The sequence below is a fragment of the Trichomycterus rosablanca genome, chromosome 5 (assembly GCF_030014385.1).
Source record: "Trichomycterus rosablanca isolate fTriRos1 chromosome 5, fTriRos1.hap1, whole genome shotgun sequence".
Classification (NCBI taxonomy): Eukaryota; Metazoa; Chordata; class Actinopteri; order Siluriformes; family Trichomycteridae; genus Trichomycterus; species Trichomycterus rosablanca.
This window is the reverse complement of record NC_085992.1, coordinates 13,302,129-13,316,933: the sequence shown is the minus strand read 5'-3', so window position 1 is coordinate 13,316,933 and position 14,805 is coordinate 13,302,129. Positions and strand designations below refer to the sequence as shown.

The 14,805-nt window shown below is 41.3% G+C and overlaps 1 protein-coding gene across 1 annotated transcript in view; it reads left to right on the top strand.

Annotated features, from left to right (window-relative positions):
* The first annotated feature begins 2,524 nt into the window (after positions 1-2,524).
* Positions 2,525-14,805, top strand: part of lbh (LBH regulator of WNT signaling pathway) — a 33,014-nt gene continuing 20,733 nt past the window's right edge. Inside the window, exon 1 of the mRNA XM_062995744.1 lies at positions 2,525-2,634. Within this exon, the coding sequence (XP_062851814.1) occupies positions 2,606-2,634 (29 nt within the window). The 5' untranslated portion in view covers positions 2,525-2,605. The remainder of the gene's footprint in view (positions 2,635-14,805) is intronic.

Sequence of the window (14,805 nt, the reverse complement as noted above, 5' to 3'; positions counted from 1 at the left end):
TTATGTTGCCAGCTATTTAGACATTAATGGCTGTGTGTTGAGTTATTTTCAGAGGACAGTAAATCTACACTGCTATACAAGTTGTACACTGACTACTCTTAGTTATATCCAAGTTTCATGTCTATAGTGTTGTCCCATGAAAAGATATAATGAAATATTTGCAGAAATGTGAGGGGTGTACTCACTTTCGTGATACACTGTATGTGATAGAAACATTTCTTCCCTTTCGCCCTTTGGTGGTGCATCACTCGATCGCCCTAAGGAACGAGCCGCCCCTGGTTTTTAAATATCTTTTTTTCAACAAATTATATGCAACGCTTCTATGAAAAAGAAAAAGACTGTAATTCACTTAGCTTAGTGTTGGCAGCATGGGAGAAACTTAGAATTTCGCTAAAACATTTGCAACTGTGGGTGTATTTTCCTGGGTTTAACTGATGCCCTTTTCAGGGTGTATTCCTGCCTTGGGTGGTGAATGACCAACCATGACCCAGATAAAGATTAGGTCACTGGAAAAATCAACCAGTGCTGATCAATCAACAATCACTATCTTTAGCAATCATAGCCACACATTCATGCAAAGACCAACAATAGTCACTAGCATATTCAACTAAAGTTAATGAGTTTAAATTATACTGGGCGGCATGGTGGCTTGGTGGGTATCATTGTTGCTTCACAGCAAGAAGGTCCTGGGTACAATCCACAGGTGGGGCGGTCTGGGTTCTTTCTGTGTAGAGTTTGCATGTTCTCCCTGTAGCTGTGTATGTTTTCCTCCGGGAGCTCCGGTTTCTTCCCACAGTCCAAAGATGTGCAAGTGAGGTGAACTGGGGACACTAAATTGTTCAAGACTGTGTTTGATATAACTTTGTATACTGATAAACCTTGTGTACTGAGTAACTACTGTTCCTGTCATGAATGTAACCAAAGTGTGTAAAACATTACATTATATTTGTTTTATAAAAAAACATGTGAAGTCTCATTAATGTGTTAATCATTGTAAGGATGCATGTGTAAAGAAGTGTTTGATTAAAGAAAAATTTTTTATTTTTTACTACAGTCAGCTCTTATGCACAGAGAATTCTTATGAGGACCAGTTGCAGTGATATTCACTCATTTACGGACATCCTCAGAAAAAAGTAAATTGAGAGCAGTTGGACAATGAGGACTAGACAGATGATAGAGGTATACAGTAGTACAAGAGATGAGTCAGTGTTTCTTGGTTTAATAATTGCCAGTCAGATCAGACATGGCCAGGCTGTTCCTAAATATTATGGTAAAAAATACCAGTTGTTTACTGATCTCAAAGAAGAGAAAGAAAAAAAGAGTATGGGGCTGCTGCCAGGACAATGAAAGCAGGTAATATGATGATGAGTGAGAAAGCGAGGATGAGAGAGCTAGAGAGATGAGAAGACAGCAGAAGAAAGGAGAAAAGGAATGGAGAGGAGAGAGGAGGAGAAAAGGGTTGGAGAACAGAAGTTGAGATGCCCACAGATTGTACTTGAATGTAATTAAAAACAACAGTTTCCTAAACCTTGGTCACAATAGCTGCACAATAGTTCTGTCTACATGATTTGTATGATTGTGCATTAGTAACACCTTAATCTCTGCCATTATAATAATAATAATATTAATAACAATAATAATAACAATGTTCAATTTATAGTATAGCCCGTTTCTGAAACAAGAATCAAGGCAGTTGTAAGCTGTAGCCTAATGGTTAAGGTACTGGACTAGTGATCTATGGATTGCTGGTTCAAGCCCCACCACTGCCAGGTTGTCACTGTTGAGCTCTTGAGCAAGACCTCTAACACCAAATTGCTTAGACGGTATACTGTCCCAGTACTGTGAGTCATTTTGGATAAAAGCGTCTGCTAAATGCAGAAAATGTAAATCTAAGAATGAGAAGATTTACCTTATTTCAAAAAGTATGGTTTCAGGTGGATCGTCTACTCGAAATATTGATACACTGCAACTTGGACCGAGATAACTGGCTGGTAAAAATAAATAAATAGATGAATATACGACACTGAGTATAGCCTGGCTTCCAGAATGAGAATATGGAAGAGAGAAACCATTGTTTCGTTGTGCTACATAAAATTCTGACCTTGAGAGGACATGTGCCAGGTCTGTGTAATGAGAATTAATTTGATATTGATTTGATAAGATATTTTGCTTTTAAACAAAAAAACAGTGGTATTTAAATGACTTGGTTCTGGTAATAAGATGATTAAGTGTATTTATTGAATTTTTTTTAGCTGAGGTGGTATAAAAATGAATGAAAATCACAGAAAGGCAAGAAAAGCATGTGTGCGCAACATCCAATAGTATGAACCAGTTCTATTTGCGTCATCAAAATACGGCAGTTCTGTCTTCTGATTGGCTTCCGTCGCGGCAACGCCAGAGTTTAATTCCCACGCTGCCATTCATTAATATTCCACAAGGAGGCGTGGTCAAACCGAGAGCCACGCCCTCTGGTATAAATGCACAGCCTGCGGCTCTTAGTTCAGTCAAGTGTTGAATGTGGATGAGTGACTGACTGACTGCTGTCATTTCAGCCAAGTTAGCATTTAGCATCAGCGTATGACAAGTTCATGCCGTGAAGAATTACATGACTGCGTCCTGTTCTCAAGTGTACCGGTAAGCCACGTTCCTTCAGTTTTTTGTTCGTTTTAACAGTTGAAAGGTAGCCAGACTCGGATTCGGTCTCAAATCGCACTGTAAGGGAAAAGTAGTGCACTAGTTAAGCGTTAGAAGTCCGTTATGTGATGGGCGATGAAGTGCACATATGCAGGCTTGACGGAGACAATTATGATACAGCATAACGGTCGCTGACACCTGAATTATGTTTAGTTTTGATTTGCTGACATTTTATGGTTGCTGTTTCTCTGAAAGTGCAGTAATTTGAGTTCGAATAATGTTTAACAGTTTAAAATGGTCTAAATTATAATTATAAATTAGCCTTCCCAAAAGTGTAGTTCATAAACAGATTTAGTCCCAAATTGCTTTCTTTTAAGAAGATAGTGCACTACATAAGTTAGATATCCGTTATTTAATAGCTGCATCTAGTGCATCAGTGCAGGGTGGACAGAGTCGATTGGTGTACAGCCATAACGGTCGACTCACACCTGAACTGAATTAATAATTACATGCTTTTTCACAAAATAAATAATGAATATTCACAGAATTATGAACATTATAACCTAACACCTCGACAACAACACAAGTAGTTATACAATACTAATTATTAGTGTGTTAATACATTCAAAAAAGGATATGTTAAATATAGGTATGCAAACAAATTTGTCTGCCGTTTCTTATTATATGATTGTAATAAAATATGTTTGCTCAGACTGTTTACTTTATCTTAATGCACTGGCAAATTTTTTTCTTTTCTGTTTTTTTTATTATTATTTATAGATAAATAAGAAAATTGCATGAACTTTGTGCTTTCTTCCTTCCTGATTTGTGATTATATCTACACTTCACTAGTTACACATATCTTGTATATATTTGTGGGTATTCAATTACTAACTGTAGCCCATCTGGTACTGTGCACTGTGTACCCTACTGACCAGCTGATGTTTTGGGTGGTGGACATTCTCAGCACTAAAATGACAGTAGCATGGTGATCGCACAGTAGTGTGTTGTATCTGGTGGCGTAGGTGGCCAAAAATGGACCAAAAAACTCCCTCGGTACCACGCAACCTCTCGCTCGACTTGATCTTCCATCCAGGACTCGAGGAAGACATGAATCAAGACTTCTCTGTACTTGCACCCAAGTGGCGGAACGAACTTCCTCTGTCTGTCCGAACATCTGAATCTTTTGCTGTCTTTAAAAAACGATTAAAAACCCACCTCTTAAATAAGCACCCCTTTATTAAGCTGACATGTACTGTACTTACTTACTAACATTCTTATTCATTTCCTGCAAAAAAAGAACCCTTTGGTTCTATTAGGGTTTCAGAAGATTTGTGTTCCTGAACTGTTGTCTATTTCAACTAGAGTAAGGTAATGTTTACTATGGAAGCACTTCTGTAAGTCGCTCTGGATTAGAACGTCTGATAAATGCCTAAAATGTAAATGTTGTATTTGCTGTATGTTATTACCCTGTTTGTATCATTGCTGTGCTGAGAATGGTCCACCACTCAGTTAACATTTGGTCAGTGTGGTCCTCTGAGTGGAAGACAAAGTATACAGATCAATAGATGCAATACAGTCAGCATAGTATGTGTAGCTTATAAAATAATCAGTGAATGAATGTGTCTGATATGTGTACCTAATAAAGTGCTCACTTGGTCTAGAACCAGAAAAACAAATGAATCCTCAACCAAATGAAACCTTGGACACCTTATGAGAAAAACCAATTCATTGGAAAGACAAAATTTTGTGCTTAGAAGAGTTGGAGGTAAAAGAGGAAGAGGGTGGCTAGCTCGATTGATGATTGATCTAATAATTTTAATATAGTTTTGTTAGTGTGGGTGGCATGGTGGCGGAGCTGGTAGTGTAGGTGCATGCACAGCAACGTGGGTGCATGCCAAGTTTTGCATTTATTCCTCTGTGTCTGCAGTGTTTTGTCAGGGTACCTTGGTTTCCCACCTTCTACCAAAAACATGTACAGGCAGCTCTAAATTGCCCATATGTGCGAGTAAGTGTATTGCTTTGTGATGTCTTGGTACCCTTGGTTCCTGCCTTGCGATCAGGGTTTCTGAGTGGTGACAGACCCACCATGACCAGGGAGACATGGTTAATTATAGAATAGTTGAATAGAACGTAGTTGTTTGTTGTTAATATTATTTGTAGGCAGTTAATTTTGCTCTTTGGAGCTAATCAATTGCTTAAGTAACAAATCAATTGGACTTAGTCTTTGGAAACGAGGAGCAAGCACCCTTGATCATGTCGTAACAATACAAACAATGGACAATTTGCAATCCCACCTTTATCTCAAATGACCAGACGTGGGGGTTTTACCCTATGTTTGAGAAAGACTGCATAAAGATTATGGAGTTAGATGGATTCTAAGATTGTTTTGTCCTTCTCAGGAATCCCTACAGGTAGAAATCGAAAGCATTCTAGGAGACTTTACTTCTTCTAAGGGTTAAATATTATTATGGTTGCACCCAGAAACCCTGGTGGAACCCTTTCTTCTAAGTGCGTGGGCACAGTGTGATTTACATCAGGAGTTTTTGAGAGTTGTTGCCTCTTAAATCCAACACTGTGGTCAATGTGAGTCATTAGGTTGTTTCTTTCCTGATCTCTGTTAAAGGTCATGTTCCATTGTGAGGAACTGATCTGCCACAACATCAAACAGTAAAAAAACTCAGTTTGAGGAGAAAAACATCACGTCTCATCAAGATGCAACCATGAGGGACCTCAAAACCCTTAACCACAGCTTCAACATGTCTTGGACTTAAATCTACAAGTCTGGTACTGTACTGGAGGTGTGAAACATCATTCTATTAAAAGAAGTGTTTTCACGATGGTGAAGAGCACGATCTTCCACAGGTCTTTAGTTGGGTTGAGATCTGGTGACTGCAAATGCTGTAGAATATAGTCATTTTTATACCATTGGACCATTTAGTTACTATTTGTGTGTTGTACATGAGGGAATTGTCATTAAAACCTCCATTAGGGTGGAAATGATTGTTGTATTGATCAATCTGACAAAGCATAAGCTATCAGATTTTCTTATCGTAGGGGTCTAGCATTCAGGCCTGTACCATAAGTTTGAAGTGCACTATGCAAGCTATGAAATACTAATCAGCTACAGTGGTACCTTGTAACTCAACGTCCCCTAAACTCAAAATCTTTGAAACTCAACGCCCTTCGTCGAGAAATTTGTACCCTTAAACACATTTCCCTTAAACTCAACGTGTTCAGTTTTTTTTTTGTTTAAACACCTCGCTGTCACTGCTGGACTGAGAATAGTCCACCAACCAAAAATGTATCCAGCCAACAGCTCCCCGTGGGCAGCGTCCTGTGACCACTGATGAAGGTCTAGAAGATGACCAACTCGAACAGCAGCAATAGATGAGCGACCATTTCTGACTTGACATCTACAAGGTGGACCAACTAGGTAGGAGTGTCTAATAGAGTGGACAGTGAGTGGACACGGTGTTTAAAAACTCCAGCAGCGCTGCTGTGTCTGATCCACTCATACCAGCACAACACACACTAACACACCAGCACCATGTCAGTGTCACTGCAGTGCTGAGAATGATCCACCACCTAAATAATACCTACTCTGTGGGGGTCCTGGGAGAGTCCTGACTAGAGATGAATGAGTACCGATACTAGTATCGGGTATTTGCCCGATACCGCGCTCATTAACTTACTCGTACTCGCAAACGAGGCTCCGATACTAAACATCTGATACCGTGTGCCTAGTGCACGTTGCTGCGTTATGCCTGGTTCACACTACACGATTTTTGTCCTGATATTCGCTCGGCGACTGGTTGGCGCTAGATTTGCCGGCTCGGGAGCAACTCTGCGTTCGCTCGGCGATCAAAACTCGGCTCTCGATCGCTAAGTGGGAACTATCCAACAACTTGATCCGACCGCTCGCCGACCAGATCGAGAGTTTTCTAGCACGTCAGATATCTGATCTGAGATGTGTGACTGGGAATGAGTGACATGTCGAACAGCCAATGAGAACGCAGGATACGGTGTGAGGGGAAACGCAGTGTAAACAGGTGGGACAGGGGGATAATATAGTTTATATCAGAATACACCGGCACACACACACTTTTTACAGTATTTCTGACCTGATCGTTCTCTACAAAACATTACAACAAAACTATAAATATTTATTAACCTCCAACTCACTACAGAACAATCCATGCTATTCGTGTTGCCAAATCCACTCAGATTTATTTATTTTTCCTCCTCGATTTCATCACATCAGCGCACAAACACTTTGATCACTCGCTACTTGTTGACGTACATTTTTGGACGTGGTATCATTAAACCTTCTCACGTGTGTGTTTGTTTAAAAAACAAAACGGTATTCTAAATAGGTATCGGTATGGGCAAGTACAAAAATACATGTACTTGTACTCGTACTCGGTTGGGAAAAATGGTATTGATGCATCCCTAGTCCTGACCATTGAAGAACGGCTTGAAACTCAACGCCTTTTAAACTCGACGCCACTCACAGAACCAACTGACGCTGAGTTTCAAGGTACCACTGTATTTCCACCAATATTAAGCTGGTGGAAAGGGCAGTTGGGCTAAAGGACAGTTGTAGTCCAGCGGTTAGAGTACAGAACTAATCGATAGATTGCTGGTTCAAGCCCCACCACTGCCAGATTGCCACTGTTGGGCCCTTGAGCAAGGCCCTTAACCTTCAATTGCTTAGATAATATACTGTCACAACTACCCATCAACAGGTGATGAATCGTAGGAAAGCCTGATTTATCCAGATTGGTGCATGTTAGTCTGTGTTCTCGACCTTTTCCCCAAGCAGGTAGACCAAGTCTTGCTTTGCACTAGAACTATTTGGAGATTTGACTCATTTCAGCGATAAAGGAACATCAGCATATCTCTGAGGAAAACAGAACAGACCACCAGTCCACTGATAGCTCTTTAGTAAACGTGGCATTGTCGCTATGTAATCTGTTGAAGCTGTGAACAGGATGTATGAACCTGACCTGCTTAACTGCTCAACTTCAGTGCTCTCGGCGTGTCTGCACATACGGTTTTCCTGCAGTAGCTTGCAAAAGCTGGTGGTTAGTTTGCAAAGGCTTTTGATCTCGACTGTAACAAAGACCTCATGTTTCCTCTCCAAACATAACTCATGTTTGAGGAGCCTCAGTGTATTCAAAAGGTGTTGAGCTGAGGATGAATTGGTCAAAGTGGATCCATTTTTCACTTTGGCTCAGCTTTTGCGTAAAGGTCTGGTTGGTAACAGTTTATGAGGATTGAGGATTTTGCTCAGTAAAAAACGGGCCTTGTAATGGACAAATAAATGATGACCGAAGATCTAGATCAGACACACTGCTTTGTTTTCAGGCTTGTTTTAGGTTTAGATGCCTGACAAATAGGGCTAGTTTGATGGCACTCCTTAATAATTATATGAAACAATGGTCTTAATAATATTGTTTTAATAATAGGTTAATAATAAACTTGTGTTAATAATAAACAATAAGGTCTTAAAGGCAATCCAAACTGTCACCTGAAGATAAGAGAACATTCATATGGATGGACAGATGTAACCTTTAAAAGAAAGCAGGGGAATCATGATTAGGTATAAAGGGAGGATCCACCAAAGGCTCTGTAGCACCAAGCAATGGTGGGTCATTCCAAACTTAAAGAGGAGAGAATTGTCAATCAATTAAAAATAATAATAATAATTTTACCATCTACCTTACATAATATTGTAAAAAGATTCAGGGAATCTGGAGAGATCTCACAGGCCACATGTACAATACAGAAACATGGGTTTGGGAGTACTTCAGAAAACCATTGTCACTTAACAACAAACGCCACTGCATCAAGAAGGGTTTTTCAAAAAGTTTCCACACTTTTTTAACTTTATTTATTAAGAATTCCAAATGCAAATGACATCACTTTTCTACACAGTCACCTTCCGATGCATCTTTCTCAGCATTGTACCAACTTTTCAATGCCAGCAAAAAAATTTTTTGGTTGAGCGTGTAGCCATTGATGCACCGCTGCTTTTACATCATCATCACCACATGAAAATCTTCTTCCCCTTAAAGCTTCTTTGAGCAGTCCAAAAAGGTGGAAATCAGATGGCGCTAAATCCAGGCTATAAGCTCTCTCTCTGTCTCTCAGACACGACCAATTACTACTCCTCTTGCCCTCACCGTTTCCCAACCAAATTATAAAAGTGTGGAAACTTTTTGAAGATCCCTCGTACATATAAGAAAGCGATATATTAATTCTATACAGAAACATCTCAGAGTTCTCTGGGCCTGAGTTCATCCCAGATGGACCGAAAGACATGGAAACAGGTGCTGTGGTCAGATGAGTGGATGGTTCAGCTTGTTTTTAGGAACAACAACTTGTGTGATAGGTTTTTGGCTGAACTCAGCATGGTGCTGATTAGGTTTCTTATCACATTACTGTAGATCTGATTGAGTCCATCTTAATGAACACTGCTGCATTTGTCTAAAGCTTTGGCATGCTTTACTGACCTTTACTTAACCTTTGTAGGTATCTGGAGAATCATTTTTACTAGGTAGCACTGGCTTTAAAGATTATTTGCTTCCATGCAGCTGAAATATGACTGGTAAATCAAGAATGTTAAGCCCATCTGATTAGAAAAGGTTGTGTTGGGTCAGCCTCCTTCCTGAACACTATTCCTTTGTCCGCTGCTTTATTAACTCCACTAATAAAGACTGTTCTTTCATTCTTCTCTGACCATTTCGCCTGTATCTGGTGGCTTGTTTTTTTGCTTGGCAAGCGCCGCCAGCTTCCGTTCCTCTTGGTACCATGCTGACGGCTCATATATACAGCTAGAGGTGATGGGAAACTATTTAAGATATGTGCCATCCGATATCCCACAGTTTGCCCTGCGAGTTCGATGTGTGTCATCGCCAAGGGACGGAGCTGATGCATCATGGGTTGTTGTGCCAGTACTTCTATTATTACACAGCGCTGACCGCAGCTCATACATGCATACTGGTGTGTAATGACCAGTGATTGACATGACTAGCAGAAAAAGCACAGGTTTTTGCAACTGTCATGAATTTTGTAGCATGGTGTTTGTCCATGAGTTTAGCTGATTACATCCCTGTGCCCATATAACAGGGCTAGTTTTACTGAGCCCTTTGAAAAATACATGGAACAGTGGTCTTTTGTCAAGGTTGGAAAGAAGTAGTGTCAACGTTGTGTTGAGATGTACAGTGCACAAATATTTGCACTGTATGTGTATTAAATAAGTGCTCAAACACTTGTTGTACTTTAATGTACAATAAGCAATATTATTGACTTTTTATTTATCAGCTCATCACTGGGAGTGTTCGAAAACCTAGTGAGCTCTCTACATAAACAGTATTTTACGTCATCCAACGCACACCCCCTGAGAAGGAGGCTGTTTGAATTCTTAGAAGCCTTAAAATGCTGCCTACTAAGGCACCTTAAATCTGGATGGTATTTTGACAGAATAAGAGGGAGCATCCGATGCTGCCTTAGCGGTGAAGGCAATCCCAGCATTCAGTGCAGCACAACTTTTCTCAAATATTCACTGCGGAGTTGCCTTTTTCGGTACACGGAGGGAGATGTTAGTTGACATGCTAGCGCACTGTGCCACCTCATCCCATTGGTTTAAATGGCATGAGGCTAACTGCGTTAGCTTAGTCAGCAAAAACTGATGAAATCGCTGTCTAAATAGTGCGTTTAAATAACCCGACTTATGAGTCGATGACTTATTAGAATCCTCTGTACTTGCCTATGTAGGCAGAAAGACAGCAGGGAAGCTCACTAGGTTTTCAAACACACCCATTATATGTGGTAGCACTCAGATGGTGTAGTGGTATGTTATGCTCTAAGCCGGCTGGGCATCTACACAGACATAATTGACCATGTCTGAGGAGGTCTTAGTAGCCGAAGTCTTGTGATGGATTGTGCCCAGTGTTTCCTGGTGGAGCCAAGCCTATCCTGATCAGCGGCAAATAAAAATGAATAAAAAAAAGTTATTAGTGGTTATTTAACTATTTTTTTTTATGATGCCATAGTCATATTTTTATGAATTATTCTTTGTTTCTCATTTTATTCTTTTTCCAAATCACTGTAAGTGGAAAAACTTAAAAGTTAGATTTACAAACAAAAACTGTAGCTATTATAGTTGAAATAAATGTCACTCTTGTAGCATTACTAATGTGCTGGTGCTACACACAAGTATGAAGTGGCTCAGTTTCAACAGAACTTTATGAATGTGGCTCCTCCCCTCTAGTTTACACTCAGCAAGCTAATGTTCTGTCTGCTTGTTACATTATTATGCAAGGGATCTGTCTGAAAACCTAGTGAGCTGCCTTGCTGCCTACTGCCTACTTAGGCGGCTGCATCAGATTATTTAGACACACTATTTAGACATAACAGCAATGATGTCATCGCAGTTTTTGCTCACTATGCTAACACAGTTAGCCTCAGGCCATTCAAACCAATGGGTTGAGGAGACACAAACCTCTAGCATACCAGCTTATATTTCCATCCATGTACCGAAAACTGTTAAATTGTCACTGACAAGCCCAAATTTGTACACCTTTAAAGAAAAGAAAAAACATCCGCCATATTTGTAATTTCTTGTGAGAAAAGTTGCGCCGCACTGAATGCTGGGATTGCCTTCACCGCTAACAAAGCATTGGATGCTCTCTTGTTATTCCATCAGATTTTTGTATAGAATGAAGGCATTTTAGTAGGCAGCATTTTAAGGCATTCAAGAATGTAGACAGCCTTCTTCTCTGTAACGTGCGTAGAATGCTGTCTATGTATGCTGTCTAGGTTTTCAGACAGACCCATAGTGACTAGTTGTTTAAGTGCGCAAGGTGTATAAGAATACATTTAGGACAGACCCAGAAGCATGACAGGATTTGTGGGACGTCTGGAAAGCTCTGTAAGCAAAACAAGCAAAATCCAGCTCAACAACATGAACTTTTGCGATCCTTTGCGCTAATCTTTCTCAAATCCTTGATTTCTGGGCACATCTGCGTCTGGGAAAGCTGTTTCAGTCTTTTAAATCTGTCCGTGTTCTCCACATGGGATTTCGTAGAACCCGGATGTAGTCGTCGATCGTAGTATGATCAATGTAATGAAAGCAGTTCTCCCAGTAAAACCAGTGGAAACCTGAGCTCCATCCTCCAGCATCCATCCTCCGACCTTTTTTTTTGAATGACTGGCGCGGCCTTATTTTGTTTACATGATGCAGAGCATGGAGGAAATTAGCAGTGACTCGGTAAAGAACAAAGAGCGGCGGTTTCATTTCCACAGAACATCCTGATCTGCTCAGGCTCCACTAATCCTCCGGCCTGAATCCTCTGTGCTTCCTATTAAAGAGGATCAAGAGATTTGAGAGGCAAAAAGATCCAGGTTCGAACTCGGCATTGGTAGCGCTGCTTGTCAGGAATGACGAATAAATTCTTCAGCAATGCCTCCACCACTGATTCCACTCGAGCGAGATGATGATTATCGTGGAATATTGGGCCTTTATTCGCTCACATGGTCTGCTTTTGTCTGGCGTGGGGTGCTGCCAAGCTCTCCGCATTTCCGTCTGCCACCCAGATTGCCTGTCTAGTCCCGTTCACACGGTTGACTCGGCTGTGCCAACAGGCGCTGCTTTAGAACCCAGAGTATGGCATCAGGCATCCTTCATGATTTACAGCCTGAGACATACAGTGCCATGAAAAAATATTCACACCCTCCCTCTTTAAAGTGTATAAAGTTGGCCTCATCTGGCTTCAAATCAAATTCTGGCTTCCAGGATAGCTTTCTACAAGATTTTGGAGTGTGTTTGTGTGAATTTGTGCTTATTCAACCATAAAAAGATATGAAGTCAGGCATTAATGTTGAATTAGGAGGAATGTCCGCATACACTTATATATTGTAAAAAGTATTCACTCACCCATCCAAATATTGATTTCAGGTGTTCCAATCACTTCCATGGCCACAGGTGTATAAAACCAAGCACCTAGGCATGCAGACTGCTTCTACAAACATTTGTGAAAGAATGGGTCACTCTCAGGAGCTCAGTGAATTCCAGCATGGTACTGTGATAGGATGCCACCTGTGCAACAAGTCCAGTCGTGAAATTTCCTCGCTACTAAATATTCCACAGTCAACTGTCAGTGGTATTATAACAAAGTGGAAGCGATTGGGAACGACACCAACGGATGCTGAGGCGCATGGTGCGCAGAGGTCGCCAACTTTCTACAGAGTCAATCGCCACAGACCTCCAAACTTCATGTGGCCTTCAGATCAGCTCAAGAACAGTGTGTAGAGAGTTTCATGGAATAAGTTTCCATGGCTGAGCAGCTGCGTCCAAACTTTACATCACCAAGCGCAATGCACAGCGTCGGATGCAATGGTGTAAAGCACACCGCCACTGGACTCTAGAGCAGTGGAGACGTGTTCTCTGGAGTGACGAATCACGCTTCTCCATCTGGCAATCCGATGGACGAGTCTGGGTTTGGCGGTTGCCAGGAGAACGGTACTTGTCTGACTGCATTGTGCCAAGTGTAAAGTTTGGTGGAGGGGGATTATGGTGTGGGGTAGTTTTTCAGGGGTTGGGCTCGGCCCCTTCAGCATACCAAGAGATTTTGGACAATTTCATGCTCCCAACTTTGTGGGAATAGTTTGGGGATGCCCCTTCCTGTTCCAACATGACTGCGCACCAGTGCACAAAGCAAGGTCCATAAAGACATGGATGAGAGAGTTTGGTGTGGAAGAGCTTGACTGGCCTGCACAGAGTACTGTTGTTAACCCGATAGAACATCTTTGGGATGAATTAGAGCATAGACTGTGAGCCAGGCCTTCTCGTCCAACATCAGTGTCTGACCTCACAAATGCGCTTCTGGAAGAATGGTCAAACATTCCCATAAACACACTCCTAAACCTTGTGGAAAGCCTTCCCAGAAGAGTTGAAGCAGTTAAAGCTGCAAAGGGTGGGCCGACATCATATTAAACCCTATGGATTAAGAATGGGATGTCACATGTCACAGGTTCACATGCGTGTGAAGGCAGACGAGCGAATACTTTTGGCAATATAGTGTACTTGTGCTTTGATGCTAAGAATAGCTCTACCCAGCACTAATGGCCTGTATCCATCCTTTTCACTACTTGTTTGCTTTATGAAGGACACTTGACTCAAGAGACGCAGATCTTTCCAGCTCAGTTTTTTTCCCTTCCTAAACAGCCAGCCTGGATGCTTTTACCACTAACAGATTAGCGTAGGTGTGTTGGGGGGGGGATTGAATTGTTGCTCACACTTCTCTGTTTCCTCTTTGCTTTTAGTCACTTTTATGTTTTATTAGGATGATGTTCTGTTATTCTTAGCCGAGCAGGATGTTTATGCCTCATCTGAGATAAAATATCGCCGGCAGTGCTTGTTTAGATTTCAAGCACAATCGGTGCACGTTCGGCGGGGGGGTTAGGTTTTTTTCCCCTATTCTTTGCTATTTAAACCACTGGAATCCAACAGAGAGAAGTCATGCTGTACACTTTGCAAATCATCCACCGTTAGTGCAGGCATCTCAATCAGACAGCAGCGGCAAATTATAGGAAACCCAGAAGAGCTCGAGTTCTCCACAGTGCAGGGCTAGCATGTTAATAATAATAATAGTCTTCATTGTACGGTACAGTAAAATTTTTCTGCATATCACAGCTGGTTTTTGGAAGCTGGGGTTAGAGCACAGGGTCAGCCATTGTACAACGCCCCTGGAGCCGAGAGGGTTAAGGGCATTGCTTATGAATAACACTGATTATCTCCATCACAGCACCTAGTGGGTGGGATATATTAGGCAGCAAGTGAACGTTTTATCCTCAAAGTTGATGTGTTAGAAGCAGGAAAAATGTAAGGATTTGAGCGTAAGGATTTGAGCGAGTTTGACAAGGGACAAATAGACGACTGGGTCAGAGCATCTCCAAAACTGCAGCTCTTGTGGGGTGTTTCGGGACTGCAGTGGTCAGTATCTATCAAAAGTGGTCCAAGGAAGGAACAGTGGTAAACCAGCAACAGGGTCATGGGCGGCCATTGATTGGATTGGATGATGCTGACACATTTAAAAATATGTCTTGATGTGAGCGCCTTTTTATGCTTATCTACCGTCTATTCAATATGAAAGGTCATGGAAG